Here is a 16,320-nt window from a genome sequence, read left to right as displayed (position 1 = left end):
ATGCCTGATCAAGATGCTCTTAACAAAAAAACACAGGCTTCTCCTTCTTTCCCTATCTTTAAATCATTTTAGCAGCATTTCTTCTGCTCTTGTTTCTTCTTTGCTTCCCACCTCCCCCGAAGAATCAACCACCACCACACCGCCATCATCGTCACCATCATCATCACCTAGGTCAGGGGGAGGGGTGGAGAATAAGAGACACAAGAGACCTACACATTGACAAATCAAGCTTCGGGATCTCTTGCATGTCCTACCTGAATTGCAATCTGGTGTTCAATCGTTTTGTACGCAGAGTAATGTGTGCTCCCGGACTGAAAATGGAGCTGTAGAAAGAAACCAAATCAAAGCGTTCTGCTTATGTCACAAACTACAAGAAAACATCTTAAGCAGTTTATGAATAGCAGACAAACCTTCCTAGATTGAACTGCAGCCTTGGCATTCAATCAAGACCTCTGTATTTTTATTTGTTGCTATAAATAAGATGCTCATAATAATCTAGTTTAAAAAAAAAAAAAGCACCTATTCAATAAGCAAAAGGGGGGTGGAGGGGGCCAGGAGCGAGGATCAATGACATGAAAAGGAAAGACGGACACCCATTAAGACATAAAGGAAGCCAGTGTGCTGAGCAAGATGCTGCAGGAAAATTAACTGTGTGTTGCAAACATCATCAGAATTGCGACACGTAGGCAAGAGGGAAAGACTGGGGAGAGAAAGGATGTGAGAAGCCACAAGACTGCAAAGGTACAAGCCCCCCAGAGTTCTGAGAACTAGGCTCTCACCCTCAAACACAATTCTATTTTGGGGAAAACAAATGTGGCAGGCAGAATTCAGGGGCCACTCGATGCCTTATACATTCTTTCGCAATGACTAAGCTATCAGTCCCAGGACGGCTCAGGACAGCTCTGAAGCCCGCACGCACTCTAGGAATCCACACTTCCCCAAAGAAGGAGCCAACCAGTGCCGAAGAGCCACTGAGTTTTCTAAAGACCACCTCTTTGGGGGCCCCTGGGTGAAGGTACATCCCTGGTTCACCCAGACTCTCCACAGCACAAGGCTAAGGTCTCTCCTGGGCCTTTCCCTCTGAAGCCCTATAGATCTACCATCAAAGAAATGGGTAGCCCCAAATAAAAAGGAATACCAAGAGGCCTCTCCAAATTCTTCTCTTCCCAAATAGTACTTATTAATCTTGGGCTCCTACCAATTGGGAGAACAAACACCACCTGCTGACTTATTTTATAAACAATACAACAAACACTAAAAGGTCTCAACAATATCTGAAAATGCATTTTAATTGGCCATAAACGAACAAATGATGAAGAATCACACGGTCCTATGAAATCACTGCCCATCTCCCTCGCAGCAATAGGCAAATCAGTTACATTTCCAAGCACAGATCTGTATTACTATAGCAAACTATTGCCATTACTACCACTGTACGATTACTATTACCAGAACCTTCCTGTATTAGCCGTTCTTTAGACCCCATTATTTTGTATCTTGCTCCCTGCAAGAAAAATTATTCAGTTTATACAGGTTTTTATTTTGGGGGAAAAAAAAAAGAAATTCACATAAGAACTTCTGAACCAACTCAAACTAAACGCAACCCAGTAGTAACGAAATTTTTTAAATAGCCTAAATGCATACTGCTCATGGGATAAGGCTGTACTGTTCCCAGTTGGGGATATAGTGGGTTCTGAGATCACTGTATCTGCTCCAAGTGAACAAACAAAAACACACTGCCTGTATATATATTAGGAGTCTGCTTGCTCCCAAACATAATAGTAGTCAAAGTTAAAAGGGGGCACAATAAAGGTGGGCCAAAAATATATATATTCCTTTACCTGTCAAAGCACAGTAATGAATCACACTCCCTAAAACAACAATAGATAAAGGCTGAGCCACTGAGATAAGCCCCCCTACGCACACAGCACCCCCCCCCCCTGCACACACACACTCAGGAGCAGTTCATCCAAAGTGAGTCACTGAAAAAGACAGATGAATTTGCCCCCTTGGCCCCCCTGTCCTTTTTGTGAAAACTGCCAGTCAGTAAGCGGAGATCGCACTAATTACTGTGACAATTCTGCATTGTGTTAAAACAACTTTTGTGCGAGGGATAGGTTCCTCTGCGAGTTTGGAATTCTTGGCTGAGAGCAGCTCTTGTCGGAGCGGGGGACTCCCCTGCTCAGGAGAGAAGGCAACACTAAAACCTCGTCCCCCCTTTCAGCCGGTTTTAGGCTGCGATTTTCCAACTGCCCGATTCAGAGCTTAATGGAAACTTGTCCAAGCTTTTCTTCCCACAAACCTTGCGGAGCCCTAAGGCAATCTTGCACTCAGGGTAACCACAGAAATCTCCTATCATCAATTAAAATCCAATGGACACCTGATAACTAAGTATACGTCGTGGAAACAAAATTTCATATAATCGCAGCCTTCTGAATAAATTAATGAAACTGTGGCTAATCCAAATTCAATTTCCATTTGTCCGGTTCCACACTTAACCCTCACGTTCACCACCACCCAAACAACAACACAAGCCCAGAGAGAATGCTACAATTAAAGACAGTAAAAATGCAGCTGCAAGGTCCTTAAGAATCTGGTAGGACAAAGTTAATTTCACCTTCACACACACCAATCTAACATCCCCAAGTAACGCAACTCCCCTCCTCAGGTATCCAGGCACACAGAATAACCGCCACCAGCTCATAAATCCACACGGTACAAGCTCCAATCAGCGCTTCACTCCCAGCCAGTACCCACTGTGTTGGAGAGATTTTGAGCTTAAACTTCCCCCAGCAACAGCGATGAAGACTTAAAATTTTCCCGTTTCTCCTTTGGGTTCCCACCCCCTCTTTTCCCAAATACTCTTTTCTAAAACACACCCTTTAAACACTGCTTTTTCCATCTCTGTAAAACACAGAGATGCCTTGTTCATTATAGTCTAGCTTTTTAAGACAATGATAAAATACAAGGACCCAGTAAAAACTTGGCATTCTAAACTGGAACAATAATTTATTTATATCTCCGTAAAAAGCTAGAAGAAAGAGCAAGAGAGGGTTGGCCCTTTGTGCTTTTGTTTGTTTGTTTGTTTGCTTTTGGAAGATGAGGGGCGCTTGAGAGATCTTAGGTGGCGATCTAAGGCTCATCTGAGTTAAGAACCAGGTTCCCCCAGGCCTGGACTCTTGGGACCACCCCTGCTCTTGGCCACCTGCAGCACTGCGCATCATCTCCACATCCAGCAACTGTGGCTCTTGTACCCTGGGCCTGCAACACACCCTCAACGTGGTTCCCCCCTGCCCCGGCCCTCCCCAGGCATCCTGAAGCAGCACCAAATGAGAACTCCAAGGTACTTTTCATGTCATGCCTTCCTGTGAAACTCTCAACAAAACAAACCTTCCCTTCCTGTGTGCTTGTTTACAGTGGCCAAGCCCACCCAACCACCCATCCGAACACCTCCCGGTGACCCAGCCCCCTCTGGTCCACAGGAAGAGCCATGGAGATGCGGTGGTGCTCAGCACAGCCTTGCCTACGTTTTCCAGCAATTCAAAAACCAACATTTTACGATCAACCACCTCCCTTATCAAGAAATCCTGTCTTGATCTCTCTGATTTCATTTCTAATCACTACTACTGGCCCTAAATTTGATGTTTCAGATACAAGACATCAGAGATACCCAGAGAGGGGAGAAAAGGGAAACAGCTTTTTCAATCACAGAGATCTCATCCTCAAAGGCGACTAAAAAACTTGGAACACTACATTGGGTTTTAAACTTCCAGTAGGATGAAGATTAATTTTGTATGCCTATTCATTCCACTAAATTGGGAAGAGCGGGGAGCATTTGCTTTATTTCCAGTTTTATGAATCACCAAGCTTCCTATTTAAAAAAACAAAAGAAGAAGAAGAAATTCAGATTCATTTCCTAAACGGTTTTGGTTTGGGGGATTTTTTGGTCCACCTTCCTCTCCCCTGTAGCTACCACCGTGAGGCACTTGAAGTTTAATTTCCATGTCATTAGCATAAAAGGCAGAATAGAGGCTTAAGTATATCTAAGACTTTTTCTTAAGTCACCAGTCATTTTGCAGGACAGAGACAGCACCCCCAGCCCTATGCTGGGAGCCTCTTACATTTAGTGGGAAATAAACTTCTGACCAGGCCTTTGGGTGCCTGCCCGCCCCCTTAAAAGATGCCAAGGGGACTTCTAACTTCCACAGGGAAGGCAAAGCCAGCACTGACTGCTAGGTATGGAGGCTTAAACATTCCTGCAAGGATCCAGACACGGAACATCTGTACCCTCCTACAACAACAACTTAACAAAGGCAACCCCTTTTCACTTCCTGGCATTCTCCTTCAGAAATTCTGCTGCAACAAAACACATGCCTTTAGACACAGGAACAATCTCTCCTACTGTCTCAACGTTCCATCAAATGTCTATTTACCCTCATTAATTTTTTCTTTTCTTTTCCTCAACCTGAAACCATCAGCTATGAGTCAGAGAACGATCATTAACTTTTACAGCTTTCATAAACATCCACCTACTCACATTTGGGGAAAGAAGTATTGACTTGCAACACTGCCTGAGACCAAAATCCTCTAAGAAGAAAAAAAAAGGGGGGGAAATCACTTCAAGAAAGTTATATCTATTGGTCTATGGGGGGATGCTACATTCATTGTTTTTCCACTTTGTGCTGCAGTCTCTTGCAAAAAAAAAAAAAGAAAGAAAGAAAGAAATAAGTGGAAGTTGAACTTGGTTATGGTGATGGGCATTTTTGGATTGGTTTTTTTGAGGGAAAATTAGATGATTTTCTTTAAACATCAAAACATAATTACATTTCTTAAACTGTTTGGGGGAGGGGAGAATAAAGTGAAGCAAGTTTCCTGCTCTTGTCCAAAACACATTTCCAGCATATAAAAACACGTGGGCTAAAGTGCTGAGACATGTTCCTAACACAGCATTTTTCATTAAAAGTTGCTACACTAACACTCTTAAAATGATGCCCCATCATTACTCCACTTAGCAGTCACAGCGCTGCAACTCATAACGAATTAATTTGCATTAATGTGGGTTTCATGTGTCCTTCCCTGGGTATGCCATTGTGATTCAGGCTTAATAAAACTGACACGACAATAACATAGTGCCTTTTATTTCACTTTCCCAAACCAACCAACCCACCCAAAGACCCACACAAATCCTCTCGATTTTTTAAGCATTTTGCTAATATATTTAGTACATCATAATTGGTCCAGCACGCAAGAACCTAGTTTTCTTCTCAGTAAATATTTATAGCATCACTCTTTCCCATTCATTCTGCATTTTCTTAGAGAATCTCACTGTAGCCTACATCTGCAATTCATTGACTTTACAATTTACCACATGTTGGGATGGGAGAGGTCTTAGCTCCATTTGAATCACTACACAAATATGCAAGTGATTTATCGGTTTCAAACTAAAGACTGCAAGAGAAGGACTCCACTTTTCCTGAACATTACTTCTTCTGGCAGACCATGAACAATTACAGTTCGTACTAATTAAGCTCTGTAAATGTGCTGTGCCTTACTAATGTCTACCAGGCCTCAAATTTATTTTCATGATGCCAAACTTTAGCAAGCAATTTTAACTCCTTCAGAGCTGATCCCACTAATAACTATTCCTTCCCCCTGTAGATCGAGCTGTTTGGAGCTACTTCATGACCAAAAAAAAAAAAAAGAAAAGAATAAAATATTACAGACGAATTACCAGCCTGAAATCAGATGTGCCCAAGGAAGAAAAAACCTATCCTGGGAAAACCGAAGAACACCAGGGCTGATAACCCATTCAAAGATCCCACAGCCCCATCTTTGTAATGAGCTGTTAAGGGATTCATATCTGTCCCTGAGGGCTAGTAAGTTTCTGCATTCCATTGATTAGAAAATAAAACCTTTCGGCCTCTTGTCTTGAAGTCTGGGTTGGATGGAAGGAAGGATCCGGCCTGCAAGGACAGTGCGATCAGCTCCCACCCCCCTCAACAGTTACCCACACACCTCAGAATCCCACTCCCCCTTTACCAGGTGGTCAGTTTGTAACACACACACTAGAAAGCCCACTTTTTTAAGAATGAATTAAAATCAGGAGGCTAATATTGGCCTTCTCTGTCACATCGGGGTCTTGACCACAGATGCCCCACCCCCAGCTCCTCACACAATAACTTCCAGGAAATACTATCTGCTGCTGGATAGAGCTCTTTGGGTGAAAAGTGGATTGGGACCAGTTTTTACTGAGCAGAGCCATATAGTTTTAAGTAGCCAGCCCCCCCACCCATGGTATTTCTACCTCTCATAAGAAACTTCTAATCCCTAATTTCAATCAAGCCATTTCCTCAGGCCCAATCTCTGTCCCATCTTCTTATACTTTTCTAATCTTTCTCAGGCAAGCATTTATTCTTCCTCCCCTGCTACTTTTCTGTGCTTCCTCCCCCAGATACCAGTGCACTTTCCCCAAATGAATGGCCTTCCCACTCGCAAGGTAAATCTGGATGTTTTTTTTCCTCATCCATTAATTCTTTTAATCAACTCTCCTCACTCTATGGCACTTTTTTTTTTTTTAAACCCTCACGTTAACTAGCGCACTATGCAATGTGTGTACGTTCCCTTCGTATAAATTAAAGACCCGTCTCCCATATCAGGTTTCTTTAAGTATTCTGGGAAATATGCACAATATAGGCAAGAGGGTCTCAAAAAAAAAAAAAAAAGGCAAGAAAGAAAGGAAAAAAGGGAGAAGCCAGAAGAAAAGGAAAAGAGATGCAAACACCTAGAGCAACTTTGCTTTTGAAAAAAGGCATTTGTGCCGAGCCTCTCCCACCCACCCAACTGAATTTCCATTACTGAAAGTGCTCTTTATAAATGTGTGTAACAATAGCCTGGAGGAAAAGTACAAGTCAGCTGCCAAAGGAGGAGGGGGTGCCTGTCTCAGTAAGCTCAGATTGTAGGCATGGGGGTCAGAGGAGGGGAGAGGGCAGCTTTTGCGAAGGGCTCTCCACACCCCACCCCCATCTCATTGCTTATAATTAGTGAGAGAAATCTGAGCTACTGCCCGTGTCTGCGGACCTCGAATATTATAAGGCCAACGTGGCGTCAAATATCTTAACATTCATAAGTGTTATGGGCTGTAAATAAAGCCTGTGGATTTATGACCTGGTGGCGCTTGCCAGCAAAGGACTGGGGCACATTTCTTTCAGCAGACCTGTCGAGGTGCAAGTTTGCCTTTGGTTGTAAAATTAACCATTTCCTTCACAAACGTGCTCAATTATAAGTCAGAGCTGAAGATTTACTTACACCGTTGCCAATATCCACTCCCAGCAGAAACTCAGACGCCCACAACACACACCCCCTTCAAAAATAAAAGCCTCAAGGATTTGATTCACCCCGCTCCTTCTCAAAACTTCTGAAATGTGTCACCTCGAAACAGTTATAAATGTGGTTAAAGATATTATCTAATTCCACTCACCAAGACTAAAAAGCTTACACCTACTTCCCTGGAAAGTGCTTATTTATTTGGCAACGCCATGGTTTAAAAAAACAAAAAAGGAGTAAATCACTCCTTGCCTGAAGTTCTGTCCCTTCCCCCAATATAATGTCATCTATTTCCTGTGTAGGAGAGAGCCTCTGCTAAATCCAGGTTGCCTCAGACTTCACTGCCAATAAACCAACTTCCACAGAACTTCCAGACAGCTGGGGAAAAGGTCCTCGGAGTTTTAGTCATGGTCCAGAAACACACGTCCACACAAAAATTTGCAGCTGTCCTTTCTCTGCAGTGCATTTTTAATGTGATTCGGGGGCCCCTGTTGTGAAACATCTGACAAAATGTAAAATCCTCTTAGATACCTTCTAGTTTACCCCCTGTGCATGTGTAAGAGAAGTTGCACCAACATTTCTCCACCAAGAAATCTAGGCGCTTTCCGCATGCACGCAGGCACCTCGTGGGATGTGACGAGGCATTCAAAACCTGGAAAGACTTCTACTGTAATCTTTAAAAGCACAGCCTCTGGTGCAACTATTAAAATGCTGGTTTTCTAAAGCAAATATTTTTTTAATAGCGTGCAGAACTGCAGTTATCCTGCGCTGCTAACAGAACAGCATTCTTGATCTGCCAGCCCCCGGAAACCTTCCTGTAACTTTTTCACAGCTTGCTAAGAAACAGAAAGCTGACCAGCTTCCAGCAGGGACCCTAAATGAAATCCATATCAGTAAAATTAAAATCAAGGTGGAAAACTCCTAGCCAGAGCGGGGATTGTTTTCCTCCAAATCTCTTCTCAATCAGATAGGGGGCATCAGTGAAAGCTACTTCCCTTCAGCAGTCAAAAGTTTCCAAAAACACTTCTTCCAGATAAACACTCCAGGCTCCCTCCCGACTGCCTCATAGTTTGTTTCTGGGGTTTCAGAAAGCTTTCATTTCAACAAACTGCAAAGCACTGGCATATTAAATTTATAATCATTAAAATATGACTTATTGGGTGAATGTTGAGCCCATAACCCAAACTGCAGACATTAAACCCCAACCTATAAAGATTAGCACGGAATTAATACTTTGCATTGAGACTGAAACCTAAACATGTTTGCCATAAATATTTCTGAAGGAGATGAAAAACAATTAGCATAAATACCAAAGAAGGGCAAGAACACCTGTTCTTTTTCAGGGCGATAAGCATTTTATTGTTCTCTATTTAAAATGTAATGACCTGTGTAATTACAGTAATATTACATTGTTATGTAGGGGCTTGGAATGTCACACTTTGAAAAGTGTTGTCAAAACAATCAGGGGTGAAGGTGGGGGGTAGGAGGACAATGGGGAAGGATCACCATTAACCCTTCACACTCCGAGGTCTAAATCTTTTGTATTAGAAAGGATTACGCTGTTTGAGCGAGGAGAAAACATCCATTTTTCACCAGGCAGAAAGAGAAGTTGCTGCCCGGCTAAATAAAACCCCAATGAATAGGCCCCTCTTGGTTTCCTTTAAATACTGGATTCCAAGTTCAAAAATGAATTCAAGATGCTGCTTATTTATTTGTTCAACCTAGTAGCAAACAGCTTCAGCTGAAAAGCAAATAACTTTGGATCAAAGAAGATGCGAAAGCTCTAATAATCAACCCCTTAAAAAGAATTTCAAACCTAACTGGAATTTCTGCCACCATATCCCATATTCTAATTTGGCAGGAGGGAAAAAGAAATGTAAAACTACTCTTTCCTATCTACTTTAATATGGTAACAGTATTCTTATCTTTGGTATATACAAATGTTACCACAATTCTAATATTTGCAGTTCTATCACCTCCCATCTACTTAACCAGACCTCTCACCTTAATGCTTTTTTGTACTCAAATCTTTTTAAAAGCTGTTCCTATTACTGTATCAAAGGCTAAATTAATGTGATGCAGAAATCTTTTGTCATTTTAAAATAAAATTATTACTATCAAGCTTTATGGCGTCTCCAGCAATTAAAGCATTATTCTTGAGATAAAATATTATTCATCACAAACCCATTTAATGATACTCCTTAATTCTTTACGTTCTTAAAAAAAAAGCAGAAATCAGGAATCCATAGTTTGCTTTTTAAAGGATGCAACTGCTTACAGGTACACTCATAAGTTAACAGAAATATGTAGCAAAAGAACACCACCACCAAGGAGGGTCCGGAAGAGAACGGAACATACAGCTAATTTGTCTTTACACCTTGCCCTCAAAAACACACTCTATGAAGCACTAAGAATTTCAGATGACCATGAAAAGACCGCTATCTTGCCTATAGATTCCTTCGGCAGCTGTATCAAATCTGGAATTGCAAGCCGGCCCTCTGATCGGAGAGGTCAGGAGTGACACACAACAGCCTCTCAGCCTCATTTCCATGGCTCTACTTACCGGCTTAAATAACCTTAATTCTGGAGCACATCAGCTAACCCAGGTAACAGATAGGAGGAGGAAGGGCCTGTGCACACTAAAGATGTCTGTTGGTGTTTGACACGCAAATACTAAAACTGCCTCCTGAGTTCAGAAATGTCTTCTCAGACTCCATCTGATGTCACAGCATTAGGCCACCCGCTATGTCCACAATTAAAATAACTAGACGCCGAGTATTCCTACAGTGCCCACAAAGGGGACGGGTTGTTGGGAGCCATCCTTTTCGCACTGGGAAATCATTTATTTACCTTTAACAATTTCCCTGTTTCCTAATTACAGCGCAACACAACTGTTGGAGTTTCAGGAGATCCTGCGGCAAGATTGCCAGCGGTCACAGACAGGAGTTTGCAAAGAGTCAAGAAGGCCAGCAAGCCCGCCATCAAAGCTCAATATTCAGATGGCCTTTCAGATGGCTAAGTGGATTTTAAAATAATACCAGAGAGGCTTCCATCGTAGGGGGAGGGGAGGAGACTAAGAAATTCTCAGGGTTACTTCGGAATGTCGCTTGGTCGGCTTGGTTATTACACAAACTATCCGATTCTGAGCCGAATACTCCCGGTTCAGGATGCCCACAGGCTCCCAAGAAAAATACAACGTAACCGGACTATGTTTCCCATACAGCTGCAACCCCACTGCCCGGTCCCCGCCGCCTGAAAGAGCTGGCCCTGCAGGAGGAGGTCGAGCTGAAACACTCTCCCAGCTTCCCAAGCATGCAGAAGCCTGGGCGCGCGGGAGGGGGAGGGAGGGTAATAATTATTTCTCTGTCCTAGCCATAAAAAATGACCGGTCTAGCATGCCCTTGCCATTTTTGCCAGGGCCCAAAAAAACAAGTCAAACCTGATAGTTAATATTTTAATGCTTAAAAACACTTGTAGATCTGATCGACTCCCGTCCGGCAAGCCCTCGGCCATAAGCACCGAATCCACGGCTGCTGAACAGTGGGTGCGCTATTTCAAATTGCTATCTCGAGTTACCGAAAAAGAAAAGAAAACAGAAGTAGTGAGTGTAAATAAGAGGTAGGGGGACCAAACCAGAGAGGGTGCAAAATGACAATTCCGAGAAGCCGGGCACAAACGTTTAGAGATTGCGTCTAGAGATTCGTAATCCAGGGTTTTTAGAGGAGGGTGGCATGGGGGGAGGGGGTTCAGGGCGAGGGCAGGGGGCAGAGGCCTGTCGGGGAAGAGGGTGAGCCTTATTCACAAATGTCACGGGGGGGTGCGGGACGCACGCCGCGGGAAGCGCCTCCCCCGGAGCCTGGCACCCCGCGCCGCCCTGGAGCCCCCAAAGTTAGGTGGCCCGCGATCAGCAGCCCAATCCTTTGAAGGAAAGGAGCCCTCGGCCTCCCTCACCCTCTATACACCCTTGGGCCCCGCACAACCTGGTCTCTGGCCCCCCGGGGCCCACTGAGGGCCTTCTCGGAAGCTGACGAGCGCAGATCCCGCTATAAATCCCAAGGCACCAAAATTCCCTAGAAATACATCAAGTCCGCTCGGAGGAGGCCATCCCGGCTGCATACAAACCAAAACCCGCGGCCACAGGGGCCTCTCCACCCCGCGCGGCCCGGGAGAGCCCGCAGCCAGCGCGCCGGGCAGCCGAGCCCGCCACGGCGCCCAGGGCGCTCGCGGCCCTGCGGGGTGGCCCCAGAAAAGGAAGCCCAGAGCCCCCAAGTTTGCAGTGGAACCAGTCTTGGAAGCGTGACCTTCCAGGGGAAAAGGGAAGGAGGGCTGAGAGCCAGCCATCGCCACTAGAAAGCTAAACAAATAAGCGGCCGAAAGAGAAAGGCGAGGCGCTTCTCCAAGGCCCCGGGCTCCGCGCGCCCGCTAGTTCTCAAGTCCAACGCCTGGAGGACAATCCACTCTACCCCGCGCGTCGGGCGCAGCCCATTCACTCAGTCCCCGGCAGCGGCAGCCAAGGGGTTAACCGGGGAAAGCCCAAGACGCCACAGAAGAGGGAAGGAAGAGAGAGAGAGGGAGAAAAGAAAGAGCCACACAGGCATCTTCCCAGGGTGAAGAAACAAACACCACCACCAAAGGGGGCGGGGGGAATCAGAGCGCAAAAAAAAGTTCTTCTGATTTCCCCCCCAACCAACAAAGCCCTGCTTGGAAAGAAAAGTCTCCCCAACATCACGAGGCAACAAACTGAAAGCAAGAACATGGCGAAGTGCAAACAAATCCAGTCCACAAAAGGCAGAAAAGTTTGGAGAGTTTCGGGCTGCCTGGGCCACGAGAGGGGGAGGGGAGGCGGGGAGGGGAGGAGGCGAGGAGGGAGGGGAGAGGGAGGGAGGGAGCAGGGCAGGGGCCGCATGCGGGGCCGGGCGGGAGGCAAGGGCGGGCGGGCAGCGGGCGGGGGCCGCGCGCGGAGGCACTTACGGTTCGGGCGGTGGGCGAGAGCGATCCGTTGGGGAGGTAGGGGCTCGTCAGGTCGGGGATCATGATGAAAGGGTAGCCGGGATACGGTGGCCCCTTAAAGAGCCCTCCATCTTGCCTCTTGGCCGCTAACATGGCGGGGCAGCGAGGGGACGGCGGCGGCCGCGCGGAGCGGGAGAGAGCGAGGAGAAACTTTTTAGAAAGTGCCCCAAGTGGCTGGACGCCCCGGCCGGGCCGACGCAAGGCCCGGCCGAGCGGGGCGCAGGGCCCGGGCGCGCGGCGCGGCGGGCCCGGGGGACAGCTCCCGGCGGCTGCGGGGCGCGCGGGGCGTACTCACCTTCTTCCAAACTTTCCCGGGATTTATCTCGGAAACTTTCGGAGCGAGGCGGAGGCCGTCTTTCCGCCTTCCCGGAGGGGTGGAGGTGGGGAGGGCGAGGGGCAAACGCCACGCAGAGGGGGGAAAAGGGGGAGAAAAAGAATCAGCGAGGTGGGGGGTTTGGGGTGGGAGAGAAAAACAGGGTTACAAGTTTTTGCAATGGTGGCACCACACGCACACGCCGCCCGCCCGGCCCCGCGGCGCCCCGCCGCCGCCCCCAGCCCCGATTTCTCCCCTTTAAGCAACATTTGCCAAGCCCAGGAAATAGATTAAGAACCCCACCAGCCCGAGGGGCTTTTCCTACCTCGGAATCGGAGGAGCTGTTTTGATTCGTTTCTGATTCATTGACTAGAGACGATTTGACATCAGCTAAATCCCTCTCTGCCGAGGAGTTTTCGGAGCTCTTCTCCTCTTGCTCGCCCTCGTCTTTGAAGGAAATCAGTTCGTCGTTGGCGCCTAGGTCATCTCCTCCACCGCCGTTCAGCTGCGGCATTTTTTTCACCCACCAGCAGCAATTTTGGAAGAAAAATGAAGGAGGAAGAAAAGCCAAAAAAAAAAAAAAAACCCAAAAAGTTTTGCCCCCCCCCCCAGAAAAATACTGCAAGAAAAAGACGAGTCCAAGGTGAACTTTTTTCTGCTTTGGGGTCTTTTTCTCCTGGGGAGGGGAAAGAGGGAGGAGGGGAGGGGAAGGGGGGGGAGATCTTCTGCACGCGTGAGTTTGGGTTTCTTTTTTCTCTCGTTCCCAAGGATCCGATCAATGTGCAAAAAAATAATAAATAAAAAAAGGGGGGTAAAAAAAAACACACACCAACAACAACAAGAAGTCAGATATAAAGAGCAAAGGGGGGGGAAGCCGAAGATACAGGAGGAGCTCGTGCCGCTCGGATTTGAGTGAGTTGAAGTTAGACTGAGAGCTTTTCAGTTCAAAGGCGGCGCTGATTGACAGATAGAAAAAGGGGGATCGAAATCCGGAGGAACGGAGTAGTCTGGGAGCGGAGATTATTGACAGGGAGAGAGGAACACACTCGCTTAATGAGATGCCGGGGGGCGGGGCCGGCCCGGTGACGTCTGCATAAATAAACAGCCGGGGTGGGCGGGGCGGGGGCGGCTAACAATGATCCTTTCGGGCGCCGGGAGAGGGAGGAGGGAGACGAGGAGGAGGAGGAGGAGGAGGAGAGGGGCGGGGGAGTGGGGGAGAGACGGAGGGAGGAGTGTGCAGGGGGAGAGGCCTGCGCTGAGTGTGTGCGAGCCTGGGAGTCTGGGCGAGGGAACGGGGACTCGCTCCGGGAGGGGGGTGGCTTCAGAAAGACAATGCGGAGTAGGAGAGGAGGGGAAGGGGGTGGCGACCGCGTCAGGAATCCGAGCCGAGGAAGGCGGAAGGAAAGCCCACTTGGGGGGCGGGGATGGGGTGAGGCCCAGAAAAAGTGCACTTTAGAAATATTAGAAATAAGTCTTAAGGAAGGGAGAAAGGAGGAGAGTATTGTGGGGAAGGGGTGCGGGCTGGTGCTTAGTGGTTAAGCCAGCAATGGAATCAGCCACCCTTGGGCGGGATGTAAGAGAAGTGGTCAAAAAGAGAGATCAACCCTCCACTTTCAGAGAGCTTGGGGAAGTGGAGGGCTGGGCAAAGTTCCTGGTTATCTGCAATGAAAGAAACTATTAACCCACGAGGTCTTCCCTCCCCTTTTTTGTTTATTAATAGTGAATCATTTCATTAAATCTTAAGTTTCACTAGAATAAATATGCCAAGATGACTTTTTATCCAAAAAACAATCAAATACTGTAGTGTTTGTCAAGGGCATTAAAAATATCCTTAAGGAAAAATACATGATTCTTTTCAATGTAAAGTGTTGTTCTTTTTTTTTTTAAACTGACTTTGGAGGTGGTAGGAAATAAGCTAGGATTCAAAGTCCATTCTGACTTCGGAGGTGAAAAGTTTGGGCGTTAACACCGCCAGGGAAAACAAAACTGAAAGTTCACCAACCCTTGGGATCATTGGGTCTGGAGTCTTTCTGGAAGGGGGTCTGAAATGAAATCCCCAAAAGACTGACCAAATAATCAAGATGTAGATGGCTCTGGCAGGAAATTGCTAACCCAGCTGATGCTGGAAGACCTCTGGGAGGAGATGGAAAACCTGAGGTTTGAGGCAGGTATTTGTTGATTTTTAGGCTCTCTCCTGGGGAGCAGATTGATTTGCTACAAAATGGGGAAGAAAATTATGTCGAAGGGGGAAAGGCCTGGGTCCCAAAACACGGTGTCCCTAGAAAATGGGGCAAGAACACTCATTTTCTTGCAAATATCCAATGAGAAGTGGACTGGAATCTACAAGGTGAAAGGGGACAGAAAGAACCAGAAAAAAAGAAGTCAGTAAGAATTAGCAAATTGTCTTTTTGGAACAGTGTTGGTCTGGAGTCCATGATGAACTAAATTATTTCACCCATCCCTTAAAAAAACATCTCACCTGCTTTTCAGCTGGCCCATCAGCACCTAAGCTTTCCAAAAGAAAGCAAATTTAAATGTAATATTTAGAGAGTTTGGGTTTTCAGCAAAACTGTTTTATAGGCTAAGGTCTCAGAAAGAACACTACTAAAAATGATGATACCGAGATTGACAAGGCCAATGCATTCCCCTGCACTGGAGAAAAATTCATAACCACATTTGCACACTAAAGAGTAAGATGTGGGCAAAATAAAAATGTGGTGGGGGCATGGGGGAGGGCTATGGAGGAGAATCACTGTTAACTCCCAGCTTTAATATGAATCAGAAAATCAGAAGTAGAGTGAGAAGGAGCCTGAAAAGAAGTAAAACAAATGTGTACCTTTAATCAGACAGGATTGCATAGGATACAAAGCACAGGGCTAATTAGTCTCAGCAGGTAGGACTAACCTTCAGACTTCATAAATAAATAAGGCGGGCACAGTTTCTAAGAGGGTGAGTGGAGACAGAAAGGGGATTATTTCAAGACACCAAGTAAAAACATGAAGAATGAAATGCTTCACTGTTAAATCCATGTACAAATGGATTTAACAGTGTCCTTTTTTTAGGTCTTTTCACTTGGTTGCCTTTAGATTTACACATTTAGCAAATGACCATAGCTTTTCACGCTTGCTAATTGTCACCTGTATACTTAGGTGCCTGAGTCTGTGTACAGCGTAGACTTTCCTAAGGCCTGTTTTAAAGGCTTATTTACTTAAACGGGAACACATTTATAGTAACTCAATTTTGTGGCAATTTCTTTGTCCTGTGCAGTGGTTCTTTTATTTTAGTCTAAAGCTGATCTGAATTAAATTGGATACTGAGGTCTTCTATGTCCTTTATAGGACTTACCTGGATAATGAAAGCTCATAAATATACTGAACTGAAATTTTAAAGAATGTACTTATTGTTTTTAATGTCCTGGCCTGCGTTTTTATCATATGTAAATATTAAGGGCTTTCTGCCGATGATTAGTAACCTCATCCATTTTGGCATATCCTTATATTTCTCGTTCAAAGGAAACTCTTGAATCCTTCCTTCTTTAAATCTCTGATTTAATTAAGCAATTAAAAGTTATTCCATGATAGCCCATGTGCCACATTTAATCCTGTTGCTTTGTGCCATAAACAGGCTTGGGGAGACCAGCAAGATCTCAGAGGGTCAATTACCCCTGAGTCTCT

The 16,320-nt window shown here is 45.8% G+C and overlaps 1 protein-coding gene across 47 annotated transcripts in view; it reads right to left on the bottom strand.

Moving 5' to 3' along the window:
* The window catches only part of TCF7L2 (transcription factor 7 like 2), a 199,822-nt gene extending 186,090 nt beyond the window's left edge, over positions 1 to 13,732 (bottom strand). For 7 of the 47 annotated variants that reach the window (XM_082407931.1, XM_082407935.1, XM_082407934.1 and 4 more), the window contains exons 1-4: positions 12,972 to 13,725; positions 12,629 to 12,695; positions 12,295 to 12,419; positions 255 to 323 (exon numbers count right to left, since the gene is read on the bottom strand). In XM_082407931.1, the coding sequence (XP_082264057.1) occupies positions 255 to 323; positions 12,295 to 12,419; positions 12,629 to 12,695; positions 12,972 to 13,160 (450 nt within the window). In that variant the 5' untranslated portion in view covers positions 13,161 to 13,725. Of the gene's footprint in view, positions 1 to 254; positions 324 to 12,294; positions 12,420 to 12,628; positions 12,696 to 12,971 lie in introns of all 47 variants that reach the window. The other 40 variants (XM_082407929.1, XM_082407973.1, XM_082407971.1 and 37 more) reach the window with 18 other exon arrangements.
* Between the last annotated feature and the right edge of the window lie 2,588 nt (positions 13,733 to 16,320).

The sequence above is a fragment of the Balaenoptera borealis genome (assembly GCF_965194805.1).
Source record: "Balaenoptera borealis genome assembly, chromosome: 10".
Lineage (NCBI taxonomy): Eukaryota > Metazoa > Chordata > Mammalia > Artiodactyla > Balaenopteridae > Balaenoptera > Balaenoptera borealis.
The sequence above is the reverse complement of the archived record's forward strand: the minus strand, read 5'-3'. Positions and strand labels throughout refer to the sequence as shown.